This window comes from Lynx canadensis, chromosome A3, assembly GCF_007474595.2.
Source record: "Lynx canadensis isolate LIC74 chromosome A3, mLynCan4.pri.v2, whole genome shotgun sequence".
Lineage (NCBI taxonomy): Eukaryota > Metazoa > Chordata > Mammalia > Carnivora > Felidae > Lynx > Lynx canadensis.
Genome location: NC_044305.1, coordinates 29,280,381 through 29,305,232, shown reverse-complemented (window position 1 = coordinate 29,305,232; position 24,852 = coordinate 29,280,381). Strand labels below are relative to the sequence as shown.

Sequence of the window (24,852 nt, the reverse complement as noted above, 5' to 3'; positions counted from 1 at the left end):
TTTTTTAAGTTTACTTATTTACTTTGAGAAAGAGTGAGAGAAAGAGACAGAGGAAGGGAGGGAGAGACAGAGAGAGAGAAAGAATCCCAAACAGGCTCCACACTGTCAGTGCAGAGTCCAATGTGGGGCTCAAACTCACAAACCGTGAGATCATGACCTGAGCTGAAATCGAGAGTTGGGCGCTTAACCAACTGAGCCATCCAGGCACCCCAAACACTGAGGAAATTTATTAAGATGATCAGGATAAAATATACCTACAAAACCCAACAGCTTTATGTAGTATACTCAAAACTAAAATAATGATGTGTGTCAAAAATGACAGTAAAAATAATGACAGTAGCAGAAGCCTTCACAGCCCCGACAGCAGCCAGTTAGAGGACACAGTGGAAGAAAATACTCCATTTATACTAACAACAAACAAAGCAAAACACCAAAGTAACAAAGAACCCCTCTGAAATATCTAGAAATGAGCTGAACAAAACATGTGCAACATCAGTGGCAAAAACTTTAACACTGCCAAGAAATACAAAGTAAGAATTCAGCAAATGGAATACACTGCATTCTTAGATAGACTTGAAGACGTCAATTGTCCCTGTTAATCTATAAATGTGACATGATCAATAGAAACTTTTCTCCTGCTATATAAGTTGATTCTAATGTTCATAAAGAAAAATAATCAAGAATTGCTAGCAAAATTCTGAAAAATAAGATTAACAAGGGATGACTCACTTTATCAAATACTGATTATTTTAGTTACAATTATTAAAACGGTGGGGTTCTGTACAGAGAACCGAACAGTGGGGTTTCTGGACAGAGAAAACGATTAATAGAAAATAAAAATGCCAAGAAATCGAACTCACATAACAAATGAGAACCTAAATACATATCAGATATCAGAATTCAATATATGATAAGGTGGCATTTTGAATCAGTGAGGAAAAAAACATAATTCATTAAAGGGTACTGACATAAAAAAAAAAAAAAAAACAACACCAAACTAAGAAACAAAAAGAGGCCGGGGGGGGGGGGGGGGGGGGGAGGGGTTGCCTGGGTGGCTTAATTGGTTAAGCGTCCGACTTCGGCTTAGGTCATGATCTCATCGTTCGTGGGTTTGAGCCCCATGTGATGCTCTGTGCTGACAGCTCAGAGCCTGGAGCCTGCTTTGGATTCTAGGTCTCCCTCTATCTCTGTGCCCCACCCCCGCTCACGCTCAGTCTCTGTCTCTCTCAAAAATAAATAAACATAAAAAAAAAAGCTAAAAAAAAAAAAAGGTATTGGGACAGGGGCGTCTGGGTGGCTCAGTCAGTTAAGCTTCTGACTCCTGAGTTCAGCTCAGGTCACGATATCACAGTTTGTGACGAACACCTAGTACAGCTCTGAGCTGACAGCATAGAGACTGCTTGGGAGTCTCTTCCTCTCTCTCTCTCTCTCTCTCTCTCTCTCTCTCTCTCTGTGCCCCTCCCTCTCATGTTCTCTATGTCTCTCTCTCTAAATAAATAAATAAATATTTAGAAAAAAGGTATTGAGACAAGTCATTAACCATTTTGGGAAAAAACAGATCCATAGTTCACACTTCACATCAGAATAAATTTTAGATCGATCAAAGATTTATGCACACACCTGCATGCACACAAACGTACATATACAGAAGAAACCATAACTCTAGGAGAAAACGTAAGGAGAACTATTTTGTAATACTGGAGTAAGGAAAGCCTTCCTATATATGATCTAATACCTAGAAAATATTTAGTCAAAATAAACTGACAAATTTTTTAATTAAAAAAAATTTGAAATTGCTTATGATAGCTTCTGCAATGCAGAAAAGCTAGATGAGCAACTGGGGAAAAATATTTGCAACTTTATCACAGGTACACAAAGTTTCCCTAACATTTAATACAATTTTTTAAATGGCTGTTTATTTTTGAGAGAGAGAGCGTGTACGCGCGCAAGCAGGGGAGGGACAGAGAGAGAGGGAGACACAGAATCCAAAGCAGGCTCCAGGCTCCAAGCTGTCAGCAGAGAGCCCGAAGCAGGGCTCGAACCCACGAACCGCGAGATAATGACCTGAGTGGAAGTCTGACTGTTAACTGACTGAGCCACCCAGGTGCCCCAGGGTTTCCCTAACATTAAAGAGCTTCTATAAATGAGTCAGAAAAGCCTAACATTCTAATAAGAAAAACGGGCAAAGGATACCAACAGAGTTCTTAGAGAAAGAAATACAAGTGATCTTTCCAAATATGGAAAGATGCTCAACCTCACTCAGTGAAATGCAAATTAAAGCTACACTTGAGATGCTAATTTTCACCTGTTAGATTGGCACAGATCCAAAAGTTTGATAATTTACGGCACTAAAGACAGCAAAGGAAAACAGGCACTCTTACACACTATTTACAGGAATAAATTTCCCAACAGAGGAAAATCTGGCAATATCCACCAATTTACAAATGGACACTTAAAATAATTTATCCTACCAATATTCTCATGTATGCTTGAAATGACAAATTGTACTGTTTCTAAGAGTATTCTGAAAACAACCTTAACGAACACTGATAGGGAAGACAGATAAATATGTTAAGGTATATCCATACAATGAAGCAGTTCTTTACTGTAATACAGAACAAGCATGACAGGCTAATGGAAAAAAGCAATGTGCAGAAATGTACACAATCCATATGTGTATAATTTGTGTTATAAACACAAGAAAAAGGAATATATACATACTTGCTTATTTTAAAAAGGAAAAGAACAGAGATTCAAAGCAAAGATCAACGGGAGAGAAAAATGTAAAAGATTAAAGAATTAATCTAGGATATGTCTAATATCTAAATAATAGGAATTTTAGAAGAAGAAAACAGAAAATGGACAATGGAAGAAAATTTCCAAATATAAGAAAAATCTCCCGAACTGAAGAACCAAAAATTTCCAGAATCAAAGAACCAAGGCTCCAAAAACCCTATCAAGCACCCAACATAATGAATGAAAAAGATACACATCAAGACACATTTCTGTAAAATTTCAGGACATGAATGATAAAGGAAAGATCTTCCCAAAACACACAAAGTGTGATTAAGAATCAGGATAGCAGTAGACTCCTCCATGCCTGGAAATTAGGAGTCAGGGAAATGTTTTAGACATTCTGGAGAAAACAAATACATCCTCAAATTCTATACACAGCCCTATAGCCAGTTTTAGACACGTAAGGTCTCACGCAATGTACCTCCCTTGGACCTCTCTCTCAGGAGGCTACTGGAGGATATGTTCTACCCAATGATGGAGTAATCCAACAAAGATGTCAATATAGAAGCCAGGAAACAAAGGAATTCACAAAATAAAAGAGAAGGGAAATCCCAGACCAACACCTAGGCAGCAGCCCTGACAATCAAGCCCAGATTTGAGTAAGACAATGGAGGACTCAGGAGGAAAATCTGTAGGAAAAAACAAAAAACAAAAAACAGATTACCTGACAGATCTGACTTTGTTGAAACTATATCGAGAGTCTATGGAAAGTATGAGAAGAACTGGCTGGCAATAGGCAAAAAGAAAACTAAAACAGAAACATAAGGCAATTATAAAATCCAGGAAAAAAATTGTACAAGAAAAGAAAAATGATCACATTACACCTATAGCTCAGCAGGGAATAACATCACAGTTATAGTAAGATAAAGCATTAAATACTGATTTAACCAAAAATTATTAAGTAACGATTATGGGAGGACTGGTAAGATGGTAGTGATGAGAAGGATGTGGGGTTCAGACTGTGACATCCTGATGTACTATAAAGGTTTCCTTGAGTTTTACTCATCTTGAAAAAGTCACCAGTGAAATGTAGCCTCAGTCTCTCCTGAGACATGAAATGTGTTAACTGTATAATAACTGGTTTCTTAGCTGTGGCATAATTTGGACCTAAGGCAGATTATGGAAAATTTGTTCCCTTAACAGCAGAGTGGAAAGACCACAAGAGTGAGAAATAGGCCTAACTTGCTACCTGCTGGCTCTGAGATCTAAGACAAATCATTTAACCTCTATAGTCTTACATTAAAGCATCTATGAAAAGGAGAGAATTATCCAGTCATCTCACAGAACAGTTAAATGAAGACAGTGCAGAACAGAAGTGAGGAACACAGGCTGCAGAGTCAGCCAGGCATGGGTTACTGGCTCACCTTTCCCACTAATTCAGTTCATACGAGTTATTTCATATGTTATTTCGTCTTCCCTCCCTAAGCAACAGCCATAACTCACAGCAAGAAATATATTTTACACTGTTACTCAGTATGTGCTTCTGTATAACTGAAATTAAAGTTTCACGAAATAATACACATTACATAAAAAGAACACAAAATGGAACAGGACCATCCACTTAAAAAACAAAGAAACAAATCACTCAGGATGGCCCACTTAAAATGATGTCATGAATTGGTCACGACCTTTACTTTGAAAAACACTCCTGGAGTTAGTTTCATCACTGTAAAACTCCTTCACCTGCAAAACAGAAAACAGAACCTACCTCATGGGATTCATAGGATACCTCCGTAAAACTCTTAGTACAATGCCTACCGCTTAAAAATAGTGCCTCCCGTGTGCAGGTGTGCACTGTAAATGCTTTCCCTGTATCAACTCATTTAATCCTACTAGTTCCTGAGTGAGGGAAGTATTATTACTATCACTTGTTCTCATTTTACAGATGAGGGAACTAAGGTACAGAGGTGAAATAAACCTGCCTATGGTCACACAGCCAGTGTACAGCAGAGATGGAATCCAAACTCAGGGAGCGTGGCTCAGCAGACTGCTCGTAACTGCAAGTGCTGCATAGCCTTTACGGTGGAAAACAAGGGATTAAAGCAGGCAAGTGCAGGGTCTGGGTTATACGGTCTAGCTAAAAAATGTCATGTGTAGTAACCGAATGAGATTCAATTCAGCGAATACTTTCTGAATGCTCTCCATAAGCCAGACGTGATTCTAATCTAGGGGCCCTCACCATCTAACAGGGAGGAAATATGAACCAAAGGGGTGAGACCACAGAAAAGGGAACAACGGGGCACCTGAGTGGCTCGGTTGGGTAAGAGTCTGACTCTTGATTTCAGTTCAAGCCACATGTTGGGCTGCACATTGGACATGGAGCCTACTTTAAAAAAAAAAAAAAAAAAAGGCACCTGGATGGCTCAGTCGGTTAAGCATCTGACCCTTGATTTCGGCTCAGACCATGATCTCATGGTTTGTGAGTTCGAGCCCCACAGTGGGCTCTGCACACACAGTGCAGAGACTGCTTGGGATTCTCTGTCTCCTTCTCTCCCTGTCCCTCCCCAGCTCTGTCTCTTTTCTCTCTCTCTCTCAAAAATAAACATTCAAACAAAACAAAACAGAGGGAACAGTGATTTCTGCTAGGAAAGGAATGACAGTTACACAGCTGTCGGGGGACAATTTCCTTTACTCTTCACAGAAGCCATCTGAGGGACCCCTTCTCTTTTATAGACCAGGACCCTGACTGAGGCTCAAAGGGGTCAGAAACTTGCCCTACCCCACCTGGTTTCTGACTCAAGGCTGATTCTATTTCTGGTGCCACTTGCAAATCAACTAGTGATGAACTGAAGGAAAGAGTGGGCAGGGCTGACGCCCTGAGCAAACTGGCACTGCAACTTAACTGTTTCCTGAGCTCCTCTAACTCCACCCCTAGCCTGTGTATTCCTATCCCATATCTGTTATGCACGTCCAGACCCATTCGCCTTCCCATGATCTCCAAGGGTCCCTTCTGTTCAAGGCTAATCCTGTCACCCAGCTTCTGCACCCTTTCATCTTTAGCTTCTCGAATTATTATTTAAAAAAAAAAATTTTTTTTAACGTTTATTTATTTTTGAGACAGAGAGAGACAGAGCATGAACGGGGGAGGGGCAGAGAGAGAGAGAGACACAGAATTGGAAGCAGGCTCCAGGCTCTGAGCCATCAGCCCAGAGCCCGACGCAGGGCTCGAACTCGCGGACCGTGAGATCGTGACCTGAGCTGAAGTCGGAGGCTTAACCGACTGAGCCACCCAGGCGCCCCAGCTTCTTGAATTATTAATTAGCTTCCCTTTCTCTTGTATTTTCAAACTTTTTCCTCCACCTTTGACACTTAAGCCTTCCTGGTCTAACCGGAATGTCAGGCAAAGCAGGACAGCCTCCGGAATATCTCTTCTTTCCTCTTAACTCTATGTTAGCCAGATATTCCTAAGAATTCTCTATATCTGCTAACATTAGTTTGCAATGTTTATTATTTCAAGAAATCTTATGGCTAGAAAACACAAAACAATAAAATGGTGAGTAACCTCAAAGAGAAAAAGAAAAACAAACAGAAACCATCTCTAGTACCTGAAGGAGGGAAAGTTTCTGGGGTGGTTGCCGCGGTGCTGGAGTTCCCCTCCCAAGGTTCTGTGCTGGCATCTGTGAGCTGGTTATCTGGAAGCCACGTTCCATTCGGTGCAATTGTAGTGACTACAGAATCCGTGCTTGCTGTTCTTGTGGTCCCATTGTCAGAGTCTGAAGAATTGACAGTGGTTACATAGGTGGGTCCCAGTGTTAGATTTGGGCTGAATGTTGGTGCCACAGACAGAGAAGTTACTGAAGAAGCAGGACTTGAAGTTTTGGTCTCTTCTTTAACTGATGCTGTTGTTGATGTTTTCATAGATCTTGTAACGCTTACTGAAGGTGAAACTATAAACACACACACACACACACACACACACACACACACACACACAAAAGAAAGAAAACAACCCATGAAGAATGTGATAGCTTGAAGTTATAAGGCACAAAGCAGCAAGCCTTAATAAACTCTTAAACACCAGGAGACCAAAGAAAGACCTCTCCCTCTCTCTCTCTCCCCAACCCCCCCCCCCACCCCACACACACTTTTATCTAATGCTGGGCCCTTTCTAGCACCTCCAAAGGACTACACTACTGTTTAAGGGAAGAAGAAAACTGGATTCATTACTTATTTCCTCAGAATCAGTATACAGGAATCTTAAGTAGCAACATTTAAAAAAAAAATTTTCAGGAATGAACATATAATCTACTTATTTAAAGTAGTATATTGTATATAGAGCAATGTTGAGCATTCACTACGACTCAGATTTCCAAAGATATTTACTTTATACCATCACTTTAAAGTAAAACTTTAGTATTTTTTTTTTCTTTAATATCACCTAGGTCTCCAATTTTAGGTCATTAAATGTGACAGCAAAATTCCATTTTGAATGCCAGCTTTATTCAATGACAACTTACCTGTGGTTGCATTGTTGGCACCTACACGTATCAGACTACTGCCAAGCAGAACAAGAATGAACCAGGAATCCATGCTGGCCTAGAAAACAGACAGCCATGTTAGATAAGGCCCTATATTATTGTTAACCATGTCCAAAATACTCACCAAAGGAGCATGTGGAGTAAAATCTTCCCAGCAATAAAATGTGCACATAGGACCAATGATCTTTTGGGAGTCTGATATGCACATTTCCCCCCAAATCCAACTACTTAATTGAATCATTATATCAATACAAATAATACTTAATAAGAACCTACTTTTTAAAGCGTGATTCTCAACCTTGACTGCACTTTAGAATCACCCAAAGAACTTTAAAAAATTCCCATAGCAGACTGCATCTCTGGGGTAAGAGCCAGGCAGCAGTCCCGTGAAAAGCTCCCCTCGTGCTTGCCATGTGCAGCTTTAGCATGTTCAGCATGAGAAGTTTGGAGAAGGTAGGGTGACTGTATGAATGTGATGCCCTTTGAAACAGACCTTATACAGCTGTTCCCAACCTTTATTTCATCACAAACCGCACCAGAGGGCTGTGGCACATTCTTACTGGTAATAGTGGCTCATTGGTCCATTCGGATTTTTGTGCCCTTCAGTGAACTAGGTACTAGGGAAAGAACCAGGGAGCAATACACTCATACATCCCATCTTCAGGAGCCTCACAGCCTGGTGGTAACTAAATATGGTCATGATGCTCAAGGGAAGCAAGGGGTACTTTCCAAGGGGTACATGAGAACCTCTGAGGAAGGGTGGGGAGATGGAGGTGGTTCGTACACATCTCAGGAGTTTGACTCTGGTACCAGCAACATGCCTAGTAGGGAAATGGGGTTAGTAATGCCTTCCCCAAGGTGCAGCCATACAAGATTTGATCACTTCTCCACTATTCCCACCTGACCATAATCTAAAATTGGGAAAGCATACAATTTCCTCCAAAAGGGTTAGAAAACAAACTGGAAGGCTGATTACTATATATGCGTACATGTCTATTCTTGATAGGAAATGGTTTGGGGGAAAAATAACTATGTATTTAGGGGGAGAAGGTTAGACTGTCACCTCATTCCAAATACCAAAAATAAAATCCAGATGGGTAGAAGAATTAAATGCTTAAAAACACATTTTTTTTTTTTTGAGAGAGAGAGAGGGCACAAGTGAGCAAGAGGCAGAGAGAGGGAGAGAGAGAATCCCACGAAAGGCAAAGAAAGAAGGGGAGGGAGAGAGAGAAGTGGGACTCACTCGCGGTAGGGCTCGAGCTTGCCCAATGTGGGACTTGAACTCATGAACCATGAGATATGACCTGAGCGGAAGTCAGATACTTACCAACTGAGCCACTCAGGTACCCTAAAAACACATTTTAAAAGGAAAGAAATGAATATTTATGTGAGCTCAGAATGAGGAAAGATTTTCTAACGTAAGAAACCACAAAGGTAAAATGGCATATCTGATGATAGAAAAAATAAAAGCTACTAAATGTAAAAGAAATCAGTCATAAATATGTTCATGAACAGGGAGACTCGATATTGTTAAGATGTCAGTTCTTTCCAACTTGGTCTACAGACTCAATGCAATCTCAATAAAAATCCTAGCAAGTTATTTCATGGATTTTGACAAACTAATTCTAAAGATTATACAGAGAGGCAAAAGACTGAGAAGAGCTAACTCAATACTGAAGAGGAGCAAACTTGGAGGGCTAACACTACCAGACTCAAGACTTAGCATAAAGCAACAGTAATCAAGACAGTGTGTTGGGAATGCAAGCTGGTGCAGCCACTCTGGAAAACAGTATGGAGGTTCCTCAAAAAATTAAAAATAGAACCACCCTACAACCCAGCAAATTGCACTACTAGGTATCTATCCAAGGGATACAGGTGTGCTATTTTGAAGGGACACATGCACCCCAATGTTTATAGCAGCACTATTAACAATAGCCAAAGTATGGAAAGAGCCCAAATGTCCATTGATGGATGAATGGATAAAGAAGATGTGGTATACATATACAATGGAGTATTACTCGACAATCAAACAGAATGAAATCTTGCCAATTGCAACTACGTGGATAGAACTACAGGGTATTAGGCTAAGCTAAATTAGTCAGAGAAAGACAAAAATCATATGACTTCACTCATATGAGCACTTTAAGACATAAAACAGATGAACATAAGGGAAGGAAAACAGAAATAATATAAAAACAGGGAGGGGGACAAAACAGAAGAGACTCATAAATATGGAGAACAAACTGAGGGTTACTGGAGGGGGTGTGGGAGGAGGGAGGGGCTAAATGGGTAAGGGGCACTAAGGAACCTACTCCAGACATCACTGTTGCACTATATGCTAACTAATTTGGATGTAAATTTAAAAAATTAAATTAAAAAAAAAGTGTGCGATTGGTGAAAGAATAGAAAAATAGAGCAATATAACAGAAGAGAGAGCCCAAATACAGACCCATGTAAATATAGTCAACTGACCTCTGACAAAGGAGCAATGGCAATACAATGGAGCGAAGACAGTCTTTTCAATAAATTGTGCTAGAACAACTGGGCATACATACACAAGAAAAAAATGTGGACACAGACCTTATACTTTCACAAAAACTTATTCTCACAGACCTAAATGTAAACACAAATTATAAAACTCTTAGAAGATAATATATGAGAAAATAAAATGACCTTGGGTATGGTGATGACTCTTTAGATATAACACTAAAGGCACGATCTATGAAAGAAATAATCAATAACCTGGACTTCATTCAAATTAAAAGCTTCTGCTCTGTGAAAGACAATCTCAAGAGAAAAAGAAGACAAGGCACAGTCTGGGAGAAAATATTTGCAAAAGGCACATCTGATAAGGGACTGTTACCCAAAATTTATAGGAACCCTTAAAAATGAACAACTAAGGACATAAACCAATTAAAACATGGGCCAAAGGCCTTATTAGACACCTCAATGAAGAAGATAGAAAGATTACAAATAAACATATGAAAAGATATTCAATAACATGTGTCATTAAGGAATTGCAAATTAAAACAATGAGACACCACATCTGTCAGAATGGCCAAAATCCACAGTACTGACAACAGCAAATACTGGTGAGCCTGTGGAGCAACAGGAAGTCTCATACATTGTTGGCAGAAATGCTAAGTGGTACAGCCACTCTGGAAGACAGTTTAGTGGTTTCTTACAAAACTAAACCTTCTCCATAGGATCCAGCAATTGTGCTCCTTGTTATTTACCCAAGCAAGTTTAAAACTATGTCCACACAAAAATCTGCACACAGATGTTTACAACAGCTTTATTCTTTTTAAAAAAAAATTTTTTTAATGTTTATTTCTGAGAGAGAGAGAGACAGAGTATGAGTGGGGGAGGGGCAGAGCGCGAGGAAGACAGAATCTGAAGCAGGCTCCAGGCTCTGAGCTGTAAGCACAGAGACCGACATGGGGCTTGAACTCACAAACTGTGAGATCATGACCTGAGCTGAAGTTGGACACTCAACCGACTGAGCCACCGAAGTGCCCCATAAAGCCCCAGCTTTATTCTTAATTGGCAAAACTGGAAGCAACCAAGATGCCCTTCAGTAGGTGAATGGATACGTAAACTGGACTCCATCCAGACAACGGAATATTATGCAGCACTAGAAGGTTATGAGCTATCAAAGCACAAAGAGACATGAAGGAACTTTAAATGCATGTTAGTAGGTGAAAGAAAGCAATTTGGAAAAGCGACATACTGTATGATTCCAACTATAGGACATAATTCTTAAAAAGGCAAGGCCCTGGAGACAGTAAAAAGATTAGTGGCTGTGGAGCTAGGAAGGAGGGAGGGAATGAAAAGGCAGAGCACAGAGGATTTCAAGTAAAACTATTCTGTATAATAATACAATGGTAAATACATGTCATTATATATTTGTCCAAACCTACAGAATGCACAACACCAAGTAAATCCTAATGTAAACAAGATGGTAACGATGTGTCAATGCAGATTCATTTGCTGTAATAAACGTACCATGTGGTGCAGGATGACGAGCGTGGGAGGTTGTGCATGTATGGGGGCAGGGAGTATTGGGAAACTCTAATTTCTGCTCAATTTTACCATGAACCCAAAACTACTCTAAAAAATAAAGTCTATTTTTTAAGGGAAATAAACTAGGTAAATTGCCACCAATAAGACAAAGCGTTAAAATAAGAAGTCACATCAATATGGAAAACACGAAGACCTCAATTTTGAAAACCCTAAAAATCCTAAAGAGACAATTTACAGAAGAGAAAAAACAGCTAAGAAAATACATGAAAAAGTGCTAACCATCCCCATTAATCAAAGGAATATAATAACGAGATAATATTTCTACCTTCCAAATCAGAAATGATCAATTATATGAAGTATTCAATGCTAGCAAGAGTCTCATGAAAAGGAATCAGACACTGGTCGGAATGGCCATTAGCCTGTAACAACAAATGCCTTCCCAGAAAGATTATACAAGGATCTTAAATGTGTCCATATTGTTTTGTGACCCACTTCCAAGGCTCTATTCTAAGTAAAAGTAAATTATCTGAAACTCAGGTGAAAATGATACAGAGATATTCATTAAATGGAAAAGTAGAAACAATCCAAATATCCAACAGCAGGGAAAATAGGAAAAAGCTGAAATAAGTACTATGTTGCTGCTATTCAAGATGATATACTGTTACAATTCAAAGAATTTAAGAAAATGGAAAAAGACCTTCATTTTTTAAGCTTAAAAAAAAACAGATCAAAACTGAATATACCATATGATCTTAACCAGATTCATGTATGTGTATGAAAGTATATGCATGAAAGTAAAACTGGAAGGGAAAATCTATAAACATTTAGCATGGCACTTTATGATTTTTATTTTCTTCTTTGTATTGTACTTACCGGGTTCACTATCAGCATAGATATCCTGTACCCCTCTCTCTGCCCCTCTACTTGCACGCAAGTGCACGCATGCTCTCTCTAACATAAATAAAAATTAAAAAAGTAACCAATCAAATTAACTCAAAAAGAAATCAGATTTCACTACAGAGCATGAATATATTAATCAAAAAGAAGGAAACTGCAGAAGAAAGACAGTACTTCATGCGAAAGGCTGCAAGGGAAAAGAAGTGCACAGTGAATGGCAAGTTGGAGAGGATCTGTGCATGTAAACTAGGCCGTGAGAGGTATGTTAAGGTAAAAAGATCCATGTCGGTAACAAGGTGTAGCTATAGACCACAACCAGGAAAACCACAGTCAAGGCCTCATTCTTCTCAGAGAGAGACTTTATAATGTATTATAAATTTATATTATAAAGTCTCTCTGGCAAATTCCTGTGACTTCCTGCCTCCCAGACTAAACTGCATGCATACCTGTGCTTGCTTACTTCCTTCCTCTTCCAGTCTCCAAATCTATTCCAAGTATCCCAGACCTAGTCACCAAGGAGAGTTGAGGTTTCCTCACTCAAGGATCTCATATGCAAACCATTCTCCCTAGAACCTGTTCTAATGGTCTCCATTCTTGAGGGCTTTTTTGCCTAATAATTTGCTAGCACTCCCTTATCACTGAAAAGACTGCAATGTGGCTCACAATTTTCTCCCCATCCCCCAGTCCTGATATTCTCCTGGAAGATGGTTCAACATCCTCACAGATGACAGCCACCACAATTCACATCCGGGCCAGCCTATGAATTACTGGACTTCCTCAACTCCAAGAACCTTACATCTCTACTCCACTTGGGCCAGCCTTGACAATGGTTCTGTCATCACCAGGAAAAACTCAGACTGAGGCTTACCTTCCCACTCTCCACCACACTCTCTATTCCTTACAGTTCCCTCTCTTTTATGTCTACACCTGTTCTCTGACCTCACCTAGGCTTCCGGTCCCTTGAACCTCTCTCTAATTTTCTATCTAGTATTTCTGTCCTGTCTATTTCCTTCTCTACCCAAGAAGGCTTGGTGTCAATTCCATCACTACCTTGCTAACATCCTAAATTCTTTTGCTACCCCTTTTCTATTCTACTTACATGGGGAAAAACAAAAACAGCCCAATCCTAAACTAATCCAACCAACAGCCCCACATTTGGGACTGCCAAATGCTGCTTAAGAAAACCAAACAAGCCATAAGGCTGATACTACTTCTGCTTCGATGGAACTCCAAACAATTTCTGCAATGTTTCTATATTTCCCTCCTCAGCTCTCTCCAATTCTCCATAGCAGTGATTTCAAAGAACCTCCTCTCCTCTCCAACCACCTCCTCCCACACTCTTGGCTGTTGGCTTTGCCTTCACTTGAGAAAATAGAAGCCACTGGACTGCATGACACCCTTAACTCCCAGTCAACATATTTACACATTTCCTCCTCATCTACAGTTCCTCCTAAAAATCTCAATTCATTAGGAATCCTGTCCTGTAGATCCCCTACCACCACCTCCACGCTTTAACTTATAACAGCATTTAGACATAAGAATTTAAAGGAAAGGGAGAACTCTTTTGACTCTACATCAATCCTTCAGCTAGCATTCTCTCTACTCTACTTTGCAGCCAAATTTCTAGGAAGAGTTGTCTCCATGGCAATCTGGCTTCTTTTTCCACCATTCCACTAAAACAACTACTTCTATATTTTTAAAGAATGAGCTCTTCAAAAATCTTTCCAACTCATTCACAAAGGTCTTATTTCCCTAATATATAAAGGATTCCTCCATATTAATAAAAGGGAACCACCAATCCAAAAGAAAAATGGGCAAAGATATGAAACTGACAATTCACAGAAAAGGAAACCGTTCTCTTATATATATATATAAAAAAATGCTTAAACTCAACTCATGATTAGAGAAAGCCAAATTAAGGCTACACCATGATATCAGTGTTTGCTTATCAGATAGGCAAATATAAAAAACTTAACAACAATGTACTGGGGCAAAGATTTGAGAAAAAAGGTACTCTCATATGATTTAAATATTTAGCAGAATTGCAAAAGCACAATCCCTTTGACATAATTCCAACTGAGAATTTTACAGATATATATACTCATACTTTAAAAATGCCCTAAGTACAAGGATATTCAATGCAGCACTGTTTGCAATAGAAAAATATTGGAAATAACCTAAATGTTTATCAACAGGAGAGAGAAATATGATTAAATAAATGATGGCCTATTCATAAAATGGAATACTATGAAGCCTGTTAAACAGAATGAGGCGGCTCTCTGGAGATCATTTTATTTCAATATACAGGACACCTTTTGGTTTTGCACAGAATGAGGAGGCTCTCTGGAGATCATTTTATTTCAGTATACAGGACACCTTTTGGCTATCTTAAAAATAAACTTTGCAAAAATTAAAATTCATGGGGGAGGGGAACCATTGGTATTTCTCTCTCCCTCCCCTGCCCCTCTCATTCTCTCTCACATACACACACAACCTCTTTGTTGTTAAATCCCTCAACCTCTTTCTATCATATCTGATTTACTGACACTCCATACGCTCTCAAATTTATCTCTTCCCCACACCTCTCTCTCCGAATTGATTTTAAAAGCTGGTTCTATGATGAAGGTCTAGCCTTTGATGAATACAGATACAGATGAATGGTTACGAATACAGATGAATGGTTAAGTAGTTTGAATCCAAAGGAAATATGTACTATGAAATGTCAGACGGAAACCAGAACTGCCAGCTGTAGTCTGCACAATGCCAAGAACCCAGCGCACACAATCTAATAGTAGGAATGGTTTTGCCTTTCACAGAATGGTTTTTAGGATGGGCTACTATTTGTGAAATTTTTATTTTATTTTTAAATGTTTATTTTGAGAGGGAGCAAGTACACACACACATACAGGCATGCACAAGTGGAGGAGGGGCACAGAGAGAGGTAGAGAGAGAATCCTAAGCAGGCTCCATGCTGTCGTCGCAGAGCCCAACACAGGACTTTATCTCACAAATCGTGAGATCATGACCTGAGCTGAAATCAAGAGTTGGACGGACACTTAACCGAAAGAGCCACCCAGGTGCCCTGTATTTTCATTTTATTTTAAAAATTAGTTTGTCTGACAGCTTCAGGTACCCCTGCAGGTACCAGCTTCTTATAAAACCAAATATATACTTACTTCGTGATCCAGTAATTCCATTCCTATACATTTACCCAAGAGAAATATAAACATATGAGCACAAAAAGACTAGTACAAGAATATTCATAATAACAGAAAACTGAAAACAATCCAGGTAACCATCAATAAGAAATTATATAAACAGTGGTATGTTCTCACAATGGAATATTACTCAGCAATGAAAGGAAAGAATTACTGATATGACGTGAATGAATCTAAAATACATCATGCTGAGTGAAAAAAGCCTTACATAAAAGAGCATATAACATATGATTCCATACATGTGAAGTTCTAGAACAAGCAAAACTAATCTATAGTGGAGGGGCGCCTGGCTGGCTCAGTCAGTAAAGCATGTGACTCTTGATCTTGGGGTCGTGAGTTTGAGCCCCACAATTAGGCAGAGAGATGACTAAAAAAATAAATAATTGAAATTAAAAGAAAATTCAAAATAAAAGATTAAAAAACTAACCTATGGTGGGAAAAAAATCAGAACAATGTTTGCCTATGAAAGAGATGAAAGGTTTACTGGAAAAAAATATAAGTGTATCTTCCTGGACAAGAAAAAAACTGTTTTCTTTTTAAAATTTAAATCCAAGTTAGTTAACTTACAGTACAATAATGGTTTCAGGGGTAGGATTTAGGGATTCAACCACTTACATAGAACACCCAGTGCTCATCCCAACAAGTGTGCTCTTTAATGCCCATCACCCATTTAGCCCATCCCCCCACCCAATACCCCTCCAGCAACCCTCAGTTTGTTCTCTGTATTTAAGAGTCTCTAATGGTTTGCCTCCATTTCTGTTTTTATCTTATTTTTCCTTTCCTCTCCCTATGTTTATCTGGTGAGTTTCTTAAATTCCACACGTAAGTGAAATCATATGACTTCTCTTTCTCTGATGGACTTATTTTGCTTAGCATGATACTCTGTATTTTGATAGGGAAATACATTTGTACATTTGCACATAAATTTCACCTCTGAAGACAATTCCACCCATAAACAAATATAAATGATATGCATGCTTAAGTATTTGGGAAGAAGTATCCTGATATAAGCAATTTACTTTGAAATACATTAAAAACAATAGGAATGATGAATGAATATGAATGAACAGAGGAATGGCAGATAGATGGACAAATAATTTGATAAAACAAGTATAATAAAATGTTCATTGTTGGGTCTATGTGGTGGGGGTGGGTAAAAAATGGTCTCAATTTTTCTCTATATTTGAACATTTTTATAATAAAAGACTGATAAAATAACCAGATCAGAGAGAAATGGCATTTTATGGTACTGAATTTTATAATCCTGGGACACAGTATTCTCCCCACTTATTATTTTTTTTAATGTTTACATATTTTGAGAGAGGGGGAAAGACAGAGAGGGTGTGTGGGGCAGGAGCAGAGACAGAGAGAGGGAGAGAGACAATCTCAAGCAGGCTCTATGCTCAGCACGGAGCCTGACACGACCATGAGATAATGACCTTGGCTGAAATCAAGTCAGACACTCAACCAACTAAGCCACCCTGGTGCCCCTCCATTTTACTTTTTCAGAAAATGTTCCTCAAGGTGTTACTGTATTTACTCATTTTTTTTTGTCCTATTCATGTCTTCTTGCATTAATTCCTGATTATATTACACTGCCACTGTGAAAGGAATCTTTTAAGTTTGTCTTTAGTGAGGTATAATTGATATATAAAATTATGAGATATTTAAAGTATATATTATGGGAATGGCATCCAAATCAGCCAGGAGGAGGAGGTCAAACTTTCACTCTTCACAGATGACATGATATTCTATATGGAAAACCCAAAAGATTCCACCAAAAAACTGCTAGAACTGATTCATGAATTCAGCAAAGTTGCAGGATATAAAATCAATGCACAGAAATCAGTTGCATTTCTATACACCAACAATGAAGCAATAGAAAGAGAAATCAAGGAATCGATCCCATTTACAGTTACACCAAAAACCATAAAATACTTAGGAATAAATCTAACCAAAGAGGTAAGAAATCTATACACTGAAAACTATAGAAAGCTTATGAAAGAAATTGAAGAAGACACAAAAAAAATGGAAAAAGATTCCATGCTCCTGGATAGGAAGAACAAATATTGTTAAAATGTCGATACTACCCAAAGCAATCTACATATTCAATGCAATCCCTATCAAAGTAACATCAGCATTCTTCACAGAGCTAGAACAAATAATACTAAAATTTGTATGGAATCAGAAAAGACCCTGAATAGCCAAAGCGATCTTGAAAAAGAAAACCAAAGCAGGAGGCATCACAATCCCAGACTTCAAGCTACACTACAAAGCTATAATCATCAAGACAGTATGGTACTGGCACAAAAACAGACACTCAGATCAATGGAACAGAATAGAGAACCCAGAAATGGACCTACAAATGTATGGCCAACTAATCTTTGACAAAGCAGGAAAGAATATCCAATGGAATAAAGACAGTCTCTTCAGCAAGTGTTGCTGGGAAAACTGGACAGCGACAGGCAGAAGAATGAACCTGGACCATTTTTTTACACCCTACACAAATATAAACTCAAAATGGATGAAAGACCTAAATGAAAGACAGGAAACCATCAAAATCCTCCAGGAGAAAGCAGGCAAAAACCTCTTTGATCTTGGCCGCAGCAACTTCTTAGTCAACATGTCTCTGGAGGCAAGGGAAACAAAAGCAAAAATGAACTATTGGGACCTTATCAGATAAAAAGCTTCTGCACGGTGAAGGAGACAATCAACAAAACTAAAAGGCAATCGATGGAATGGGAGAAGATATTTGCAAATGACATATCAGATAAAGGGTTCATTTCTAAAATCTACAAAGAACTTACCTAACTCAACACCCGAAAAACAAATAATCCAGTGAAGAAATGGACAGAAGACATGAATAGACACTTCTCCAAAGAAGACATCCAGATGGCCAACCAACACATGAAAACATGCTCAACATCACTCAGCATCAGGGAAATAACAAATCAAAACCACAATGAGATACCACTTACACCTGTCAGAATGGCTAACATTAACAACTCAGGCAATAACAGATGTTGGCGAGGATGCGGAGAGAGAGGATCTCTTTTGCACTGCTGGTGGGAATGCAAACTGGTACAGCCACTCTGGAAAACAGTATGGAGGTTCCTCAAAAAATTAAAAATAGATCTACACTATGACCCAGCAATTGCACTACTAGGCATTTATCCAAGGGATACATGCCTTGTTAAGGAAGAGTTAGCTGTATATGATTTCTTCCGCTATCCCACATATCATTTTTGATTAGACAAGACTAGCTGAGTAAAGACAGAATTACATATTTCAGGAAAGGCAAAATAAGGAAGAAACTCAAATCTATACCTTGTTCATTTTTCAAAAAGCACTTGTGAACCATAATCCTTTGGTTAACTGTGAGTTACAGAATAACTGAGCAGGGAGGCTTTGGGAGATGAGTCATGAACTCTGGGCAGTTCCCTAATTTATTAGACACAATGGTACACACATTCTGTTTTCTCTCCTACTCTACCACACCCAGAAAAAGGGCCAATATACAGTCCTTATTTCATTACAAAAGCATTTCTTAGTTAAAAAAAAAAAAAAATCAGTTCCATTGCACATGCATTAGAGTGTTGGAAAGTTTAACATTCAAGTAACAGAGGAAAACCAAGATGCCACCGGCAATACTTAAAAGCTCTAGGATATATGACAAAGAAGTTCTGAAAAATTGTAACTATCGTTTTCCTGATATCTGAGGGTCTAACAACATTTTCTAAATGTTCTTAAAATCTGAATTCAGTGTAGATCTGAGACATTCTCTAGGGATACATGTGGAGGCTGTACACTCAGTGGTGGCGACAGTGGGCAGTGTCCACTAACTGTTAAATCACTCACACTTGCCATCCTGTCTCAAAGCCCCATCTGCACTGAGCACTTTGTATGCCTCCTCTCACTTAATCCTCCCCAACCCTATGATGCTGATAAAGGCGTTACTGCAACTTACTGTGTTGTGCACCTTTGGAAGCAGGGGTAGTTCCCTTGAACTACAGAAATCTTGGATTTTAACTTTATAAGCAAGCGATTATAGATGCTTACATGCATTTCAGGGGTAAATTATTTGAAATATACAACCTGTATCATTACAGTCATACTGAGTATCTGCTAGAGAATGATTCCTTTGGCTTCAGGCCAAAAAGAAATAGTTCTTGATCAAACATACACTCCCTGTCAGTGGACCCTGAGAGGTCCTGAGAGACATGCCATCTTCATTTAAGAGGAAGAAGGGCGAAAACTGGTGGTAATAGTAAGGAGAACACGCACCCTTCCTGAGCTAGTTGTGGACAAGTGATTCAATTCTAGCCAAGAAATTATAAGCTACAGTGTATGATGAGATTTCTAGGAAGGTGGTTTTAAGAGGAAGTTTTTTTCTCCTGTCCTCTCTCCTATAATGTGGAATTTAGATGTGATGATTAGAGCCCCAGCAGCCATTATGGACCCTGAAGTGACATAAAATAGTATAGAGAGTTAGAAAGAAACTGAGTTCTCTGATGACACTGACCAACGGGCCATACCAGTCCTGCCTGCTTTCAGATTTCATATATATGAGAAAGAAAGAAACCTATTTTATTTTCTGATATATACAACCAACCCCAATCCTGATACATACAGCTAGTTATAAGGAATAAGAAGACCAACTCTTAAATGTTATGACTTGTGATCACCTAGGATGGGAATGATAAAGTGCTCTGGAATGTATTTTTCTCAGCCCCTTTGCCAGCAAGTACAAGGCTGCCTTCACTTGCTACAGAAAAAATGTTTCAGGAATCAATATTGTGAAGCCCCCACTAGCAAAGGAGAGTTTGACCAATCCGCCCAGAGTGTAGACTTTGGTTGTGATAGCTTCTATTAAGAGTACACCTATTCAAAGTTATGCATTCAATACTCAATACATTAGTACTGATAAAATATGATGAAGCATCAGGTACAAATTATCTCAGTATTTGGCATTTTATCTCAGTTAAATCTCACAGCAACTCTACCAGTTACATACTCTTCTTAACTCTCATTTTGCAGCTAAAGAAATTGAGAGACGATCACATAAGCTGGTAAAATGTGGAAGCAGAATTCAAGTCCAGGACTATCTGACTTCTCTTTACAAATCTTATCACCATTTGACCCTTTAAAAATGTAAAGACTAATGGAGAAACAGATAAATCTTTCTAATACCAACGAAAACTAATTGATGATTATTTCCATTTTATAGATTTCTAAGTAATGGGGCAGTGACTGACTTAAATGTGTTCACATTAATCAATCACTGATTTTCAGATATTCAATATAGATGACCGTTCAAGTACTAGCCTTGATTTTAAGTAAACTCACCTTTTTCACAGAGATGAAGCTCTCTGTGAGAAAAGTAAGTATTCAACTCTCAGCCCTGCTGAGGATGTCTCCCAGGTGTGGGAGAAACAAAGAAGTGGCAGCTAAGAATGTCAAACTCTGCCTGGGCCTTCTCCTAGAGCTGTTCAGGTTCTTGATTTGGGCTGGGGGGGGGGGGCGGGGGGAAGCCCCTTTCTCTCCGCCCCTCCCCAACTCAGGCTGTGTCTCTGTCTCTCTCTCAAAAACAAATAAACGTTAATTTTTTTTTTTTTAAAGGGGTGCCTGGGTGAATCAGTTGGTTAAGCGTCCGACTTCAGCTCAGGTCAGGATCTCCCAGTTTGTGGGTTCAAGCCTCGCATTGGGCTCTGGGCTGACAGCTCAGAGCCTGGAGCCTGCTTCAGATTCTGGGTCTCCCTTTCTCTCCACCCCTCCCCAACTCATGCTGTGTCTCTCTCTCTCTCTTTCTCTGTCAAAAATAAATAAACGTTAAGAAAGAAAAAAATTTTTTTGGAAAAAAAAAAGCACCTAGAAGGAGGTTTCAATCCCTTCAGCTAACAGTTCATTCAATCAACATTATATCATTTATTATTAAGAACAAAAACTACTTTTACAACTACAATCCACGGTTGCCTGATAGGTGCTTAGCACTAGTACTAGGCATTCTATATACTTTAATCAATGTAATCCTCAAAATGAGTTACATACTGTTCTTCCACTCCAGAGATGAAGAATCTAAAGATCACAGGTTAAGGAATTTCTTCAAGGCCACATACCTAATGAGTGGCTATTAGGATTCAAACTCAGGGCATTTAAAACTCCAAAGCTCACGTCCTTGCCTTCACACTTTACCTAACATTGGGAATACCAGAAAGATTAGATAAAACATTGTCGTCCATATAGTTCCCTAGCCAGCTGTGAGGCACAAATAAACTATTTCTTCAAACCCTGAGTCATCACCTGCCATAAATAATGCTAGCTGATTAACATTAAGGTGAGGTGGTGAAACTGCAGAACCAGAAGGAATTTTCAGAGGAGGTAATTCTTGAACTGAACTTAGGAGGATAAAGAGTAAGTAGTGAGCCAAGAGAATGGCAGAAACAGTCTTTCAAGTGAGAGGACTTGGAGGCCTGAACAGGCCTATCTGGTTCCAGGAATGGCAAAGAGCTGGGTGAGGGCATCCAGCAGGACCTCAATAAACATGCATTAAATGAGTATGAAAATGACAGACACGAAAGACTGGGGTCTGTGAGGATGTGTGGAGGTAACGCAGGTGGTGGGGTAACAGGAAGCAGTGATCAGATCAGACAGGGGCTCCCAGGCCACAATAAGAAGTTCTGATCTTGCATGGAACACACTCAAGACCCACCAAAGGCTTTAAGCACAGGGAGACTGACTGGAACAATTTGATTTTAGAAACCACGACAGCAGGAATGAGGATCAACTGGGGTGGTTTGAGGTTAGAAGGCGGCTCTGACCAAAGGTTTCAGAAGTCACCTAGCCAACAAACCAGGAGGACCTCAGGGCAGGGCAGGAATATCTAGAGGAATCTGATAAGAGAATTTACAGGGCGTGACACTGTGATTTATAAGAAATATATACAAATGTACAGACTTGTTGAATCTCAATGTTGTACACTTGAAACTAATGTAACATTGTGTTATATATTTGATCTTTATTCACAGCTCCTGGCTCACAGCTCCCAAAACCCTTAAAATGTCCTGAGAGACAGACAGGGACAAGGGGAGCATCTTTTGTTATATTTGGTCTCTTGCTCTCAGTTCCCAAAAATGTTCAGAGCCATAAAGATGAAATGTGTGTTTCACTATTTATAATAAACCTATTCACCACAACTGGGTTTATATTAATGAAGGTGACTTTTGCAAAGCACCTAAGAATGAAGACTGGTTATCATGGGAACCAACCATGAATAGAAGATTTGAACTTTCAGTCCCACTTGGATTTCCTGGGAAGAGGGGCTACAGGTTGAATTAATCACCAATTACCAACAAGTTAATCAATCCTGCCCATGTAATGAAGTCTCTATAAAAAACAAAAAAGAAGGGGGTTCAGAAAGCTTCCAAACTGGGAAACTAGAACACTTCCATTTGCCACTGTGCCAAGCCCCAAGTTCCACAAAGACAGAAGCCCCTTGTTTAGGACCTCGCCTATGTATCTCTTCATCTGGCTGTTGATTTGTATCCTTTAATATCTTTTGTAATAAATAAAAAATCTAGTGAGTAAACAGGTTTTCCTAAGTTCTGTGAGCTCTTACAGCAAATTAATCGAACCCAAGGAGATAGTCCTGGGAACCTTTGATTTATAGCCAGTTGGTCAGAAGTACAGGTAAGAACCTGGACTTGCAGCTGGCCTCCTGAGTTGGAGGGGGTTACTGGAACCACCAATTTGTAGACAGCCAGTCATCTGAAGTAGAGGGAGGTCTTGTGGGATTGAGCCCCTTACCTGTGGAATCTGATTCTATCTCCAAGTAGACAGTGTCAGAATGCATTTGAGTTCTTGAACACACTGGTGTCCAAGAATTGCTTGTTGGTGTGGCAAAGCCTACACATACACACACACACGTTGGAACTGGGTCCAGGAAGCCTTTCATGGGGATAGAACTGAAGACTTAACAATAAGATGCCAGAGGTAAGGAAGGCCCAGCTATCTCACTTAGGTGAGTCATAATGCTATAAACAGGAGGATGACCACTTTGGGAACACAGCATACCACGCGGAAGGTGATAAAGCTTGGTTCTGAACACGGAGAATGTACATCACACACCTACGTGGGGCAGGGGTGCAGGGTATGAGGGTAGGAGAAGGGGCAGAATGGCAGACAAGCAATGACAGAGCAGCTGCCACGGAAGTCAGGCAGTAGCCAAAGAAAGGAAGAAGACAGCTGTAAGAGTGACAAAAGCAGCAATGGGAGAGCCAGGCCAAGAGACATCTGACAGGAGCAGGAGGCAGGAGTAGGTGGGTGTGGGTGACTAGAAAACTGATACATGCCATTAAGAGAGGGTGGGGTGGGAACAGCACACTGAATACTTGCCATGGAGCTAAAGCAGCTTGAAAAACCGCCAAGGGCTTGTGAAGCAGTCCTAGAACACCAGAAATCAACTTGCGTTACTACAGGTCTTCTCTCGAGAAAGGCAATGTGGTAGAGAGGTCCAAAATAAAAGGAAGAGGAGCCCCCTGCCCCCACTAAAACTAGTAAAAGTCTGAGGCCCTGAAGAGATGCTCACTTCCATACATGAAATGCAGGACCACCAAAGCTATAAAACAGATGGTTAAATTCTACTGCCTTTAAGTTATACCTAAGGCAAGATTCAGTTTTGGGCCTGGAGAGAAATAAGCCTGGAGGCAAGGAGGTCAATCAGATTACTTCCACAAGCAAACAAACAGTTTGGTGCACATTTATATTGCAGTTAAGACAAAGAACAATATGGGAAAATATTTGCTGTTTAAATACACTGGAATAAATTACTGGATATATGAAACCAAAGTATAGTATAGGTTACATGTGTAAAATAAAAAATAAAAACAAACCAGGGGCAACTTTGAAAAAGAATAAAATGGGAGAAATCCATTTACCCAGTATTAAGGCTCAGTATACAGCTACCATAACTAAGAGTGTGAGATTAGCAAAGGGATAAATGTACAGACCTGTGAAATAAAACAGAACTAGAAACAAATCCACACAAACATACTCAAATAATTTTTTGACAAGGGTGCAAAAATGGAAGGAGGACAACCTTTTCAACAAATGCTTCTAGGAAAACTGGATACTGTCTCCACATGCAAAAGAGTGAAGTTGGCTCCCTACCTTACACCATATACAAAAATTAACTCAAAATGGATCAAAGACCTAAACATAAAGGTTAACACCATAAAACTCTTAGAAGAAAACATACGGGGAAACGCTTCAAGGCAACGGATTTGGCAATGATATTTTAAATATGATGCTAGAAGTATAGTTCAACAAAATGAAAAAATAGGTAAGTTGGACTTCATCAAAATTAAAAATGTCTGTGTATCAACAGTCACTACTAACAGAATAAAAAGGAAACCAACAGATGGGAGAAAATGTGTGGAAATCAC

The 24,852-nt window shown here is 39.3% G+C and overlaps 1 protein-coding gene across 3 annotated transcripts in view; it reads right to left on the bottom strand.

The window, feature by feature from the left end:
• The window catches only part of PTPRA (protein tyrosine phosphatase receptor type A), a 161,734-nt gene that overhangs the window by 69,536 nt on the left and 67,346 nt on the right, over positions 1-24,852 (bottom strand). For all 3 annotated transcript variants that reach the window (XM_030309930.1, XM_030309928.1, XM_030309929.1), the window contains 2 exons: positions 7,254-7,332; positions 6,342-6,683 (listed from right to left, as the gene is read on the bottom strand). In XM_030309930.1, the coding sequence (XP_030165790.1) occupies positions 6,342-6,683; positions 7,254-7,326 (415 nt within the window). In that variant the 5' untranslated portion in view covers positions 7,327-7,332. The remainder of the gene's footprint in view (positions 1-6,341; positions 6,684-7,253; positions 7,333-24,852) is intronic.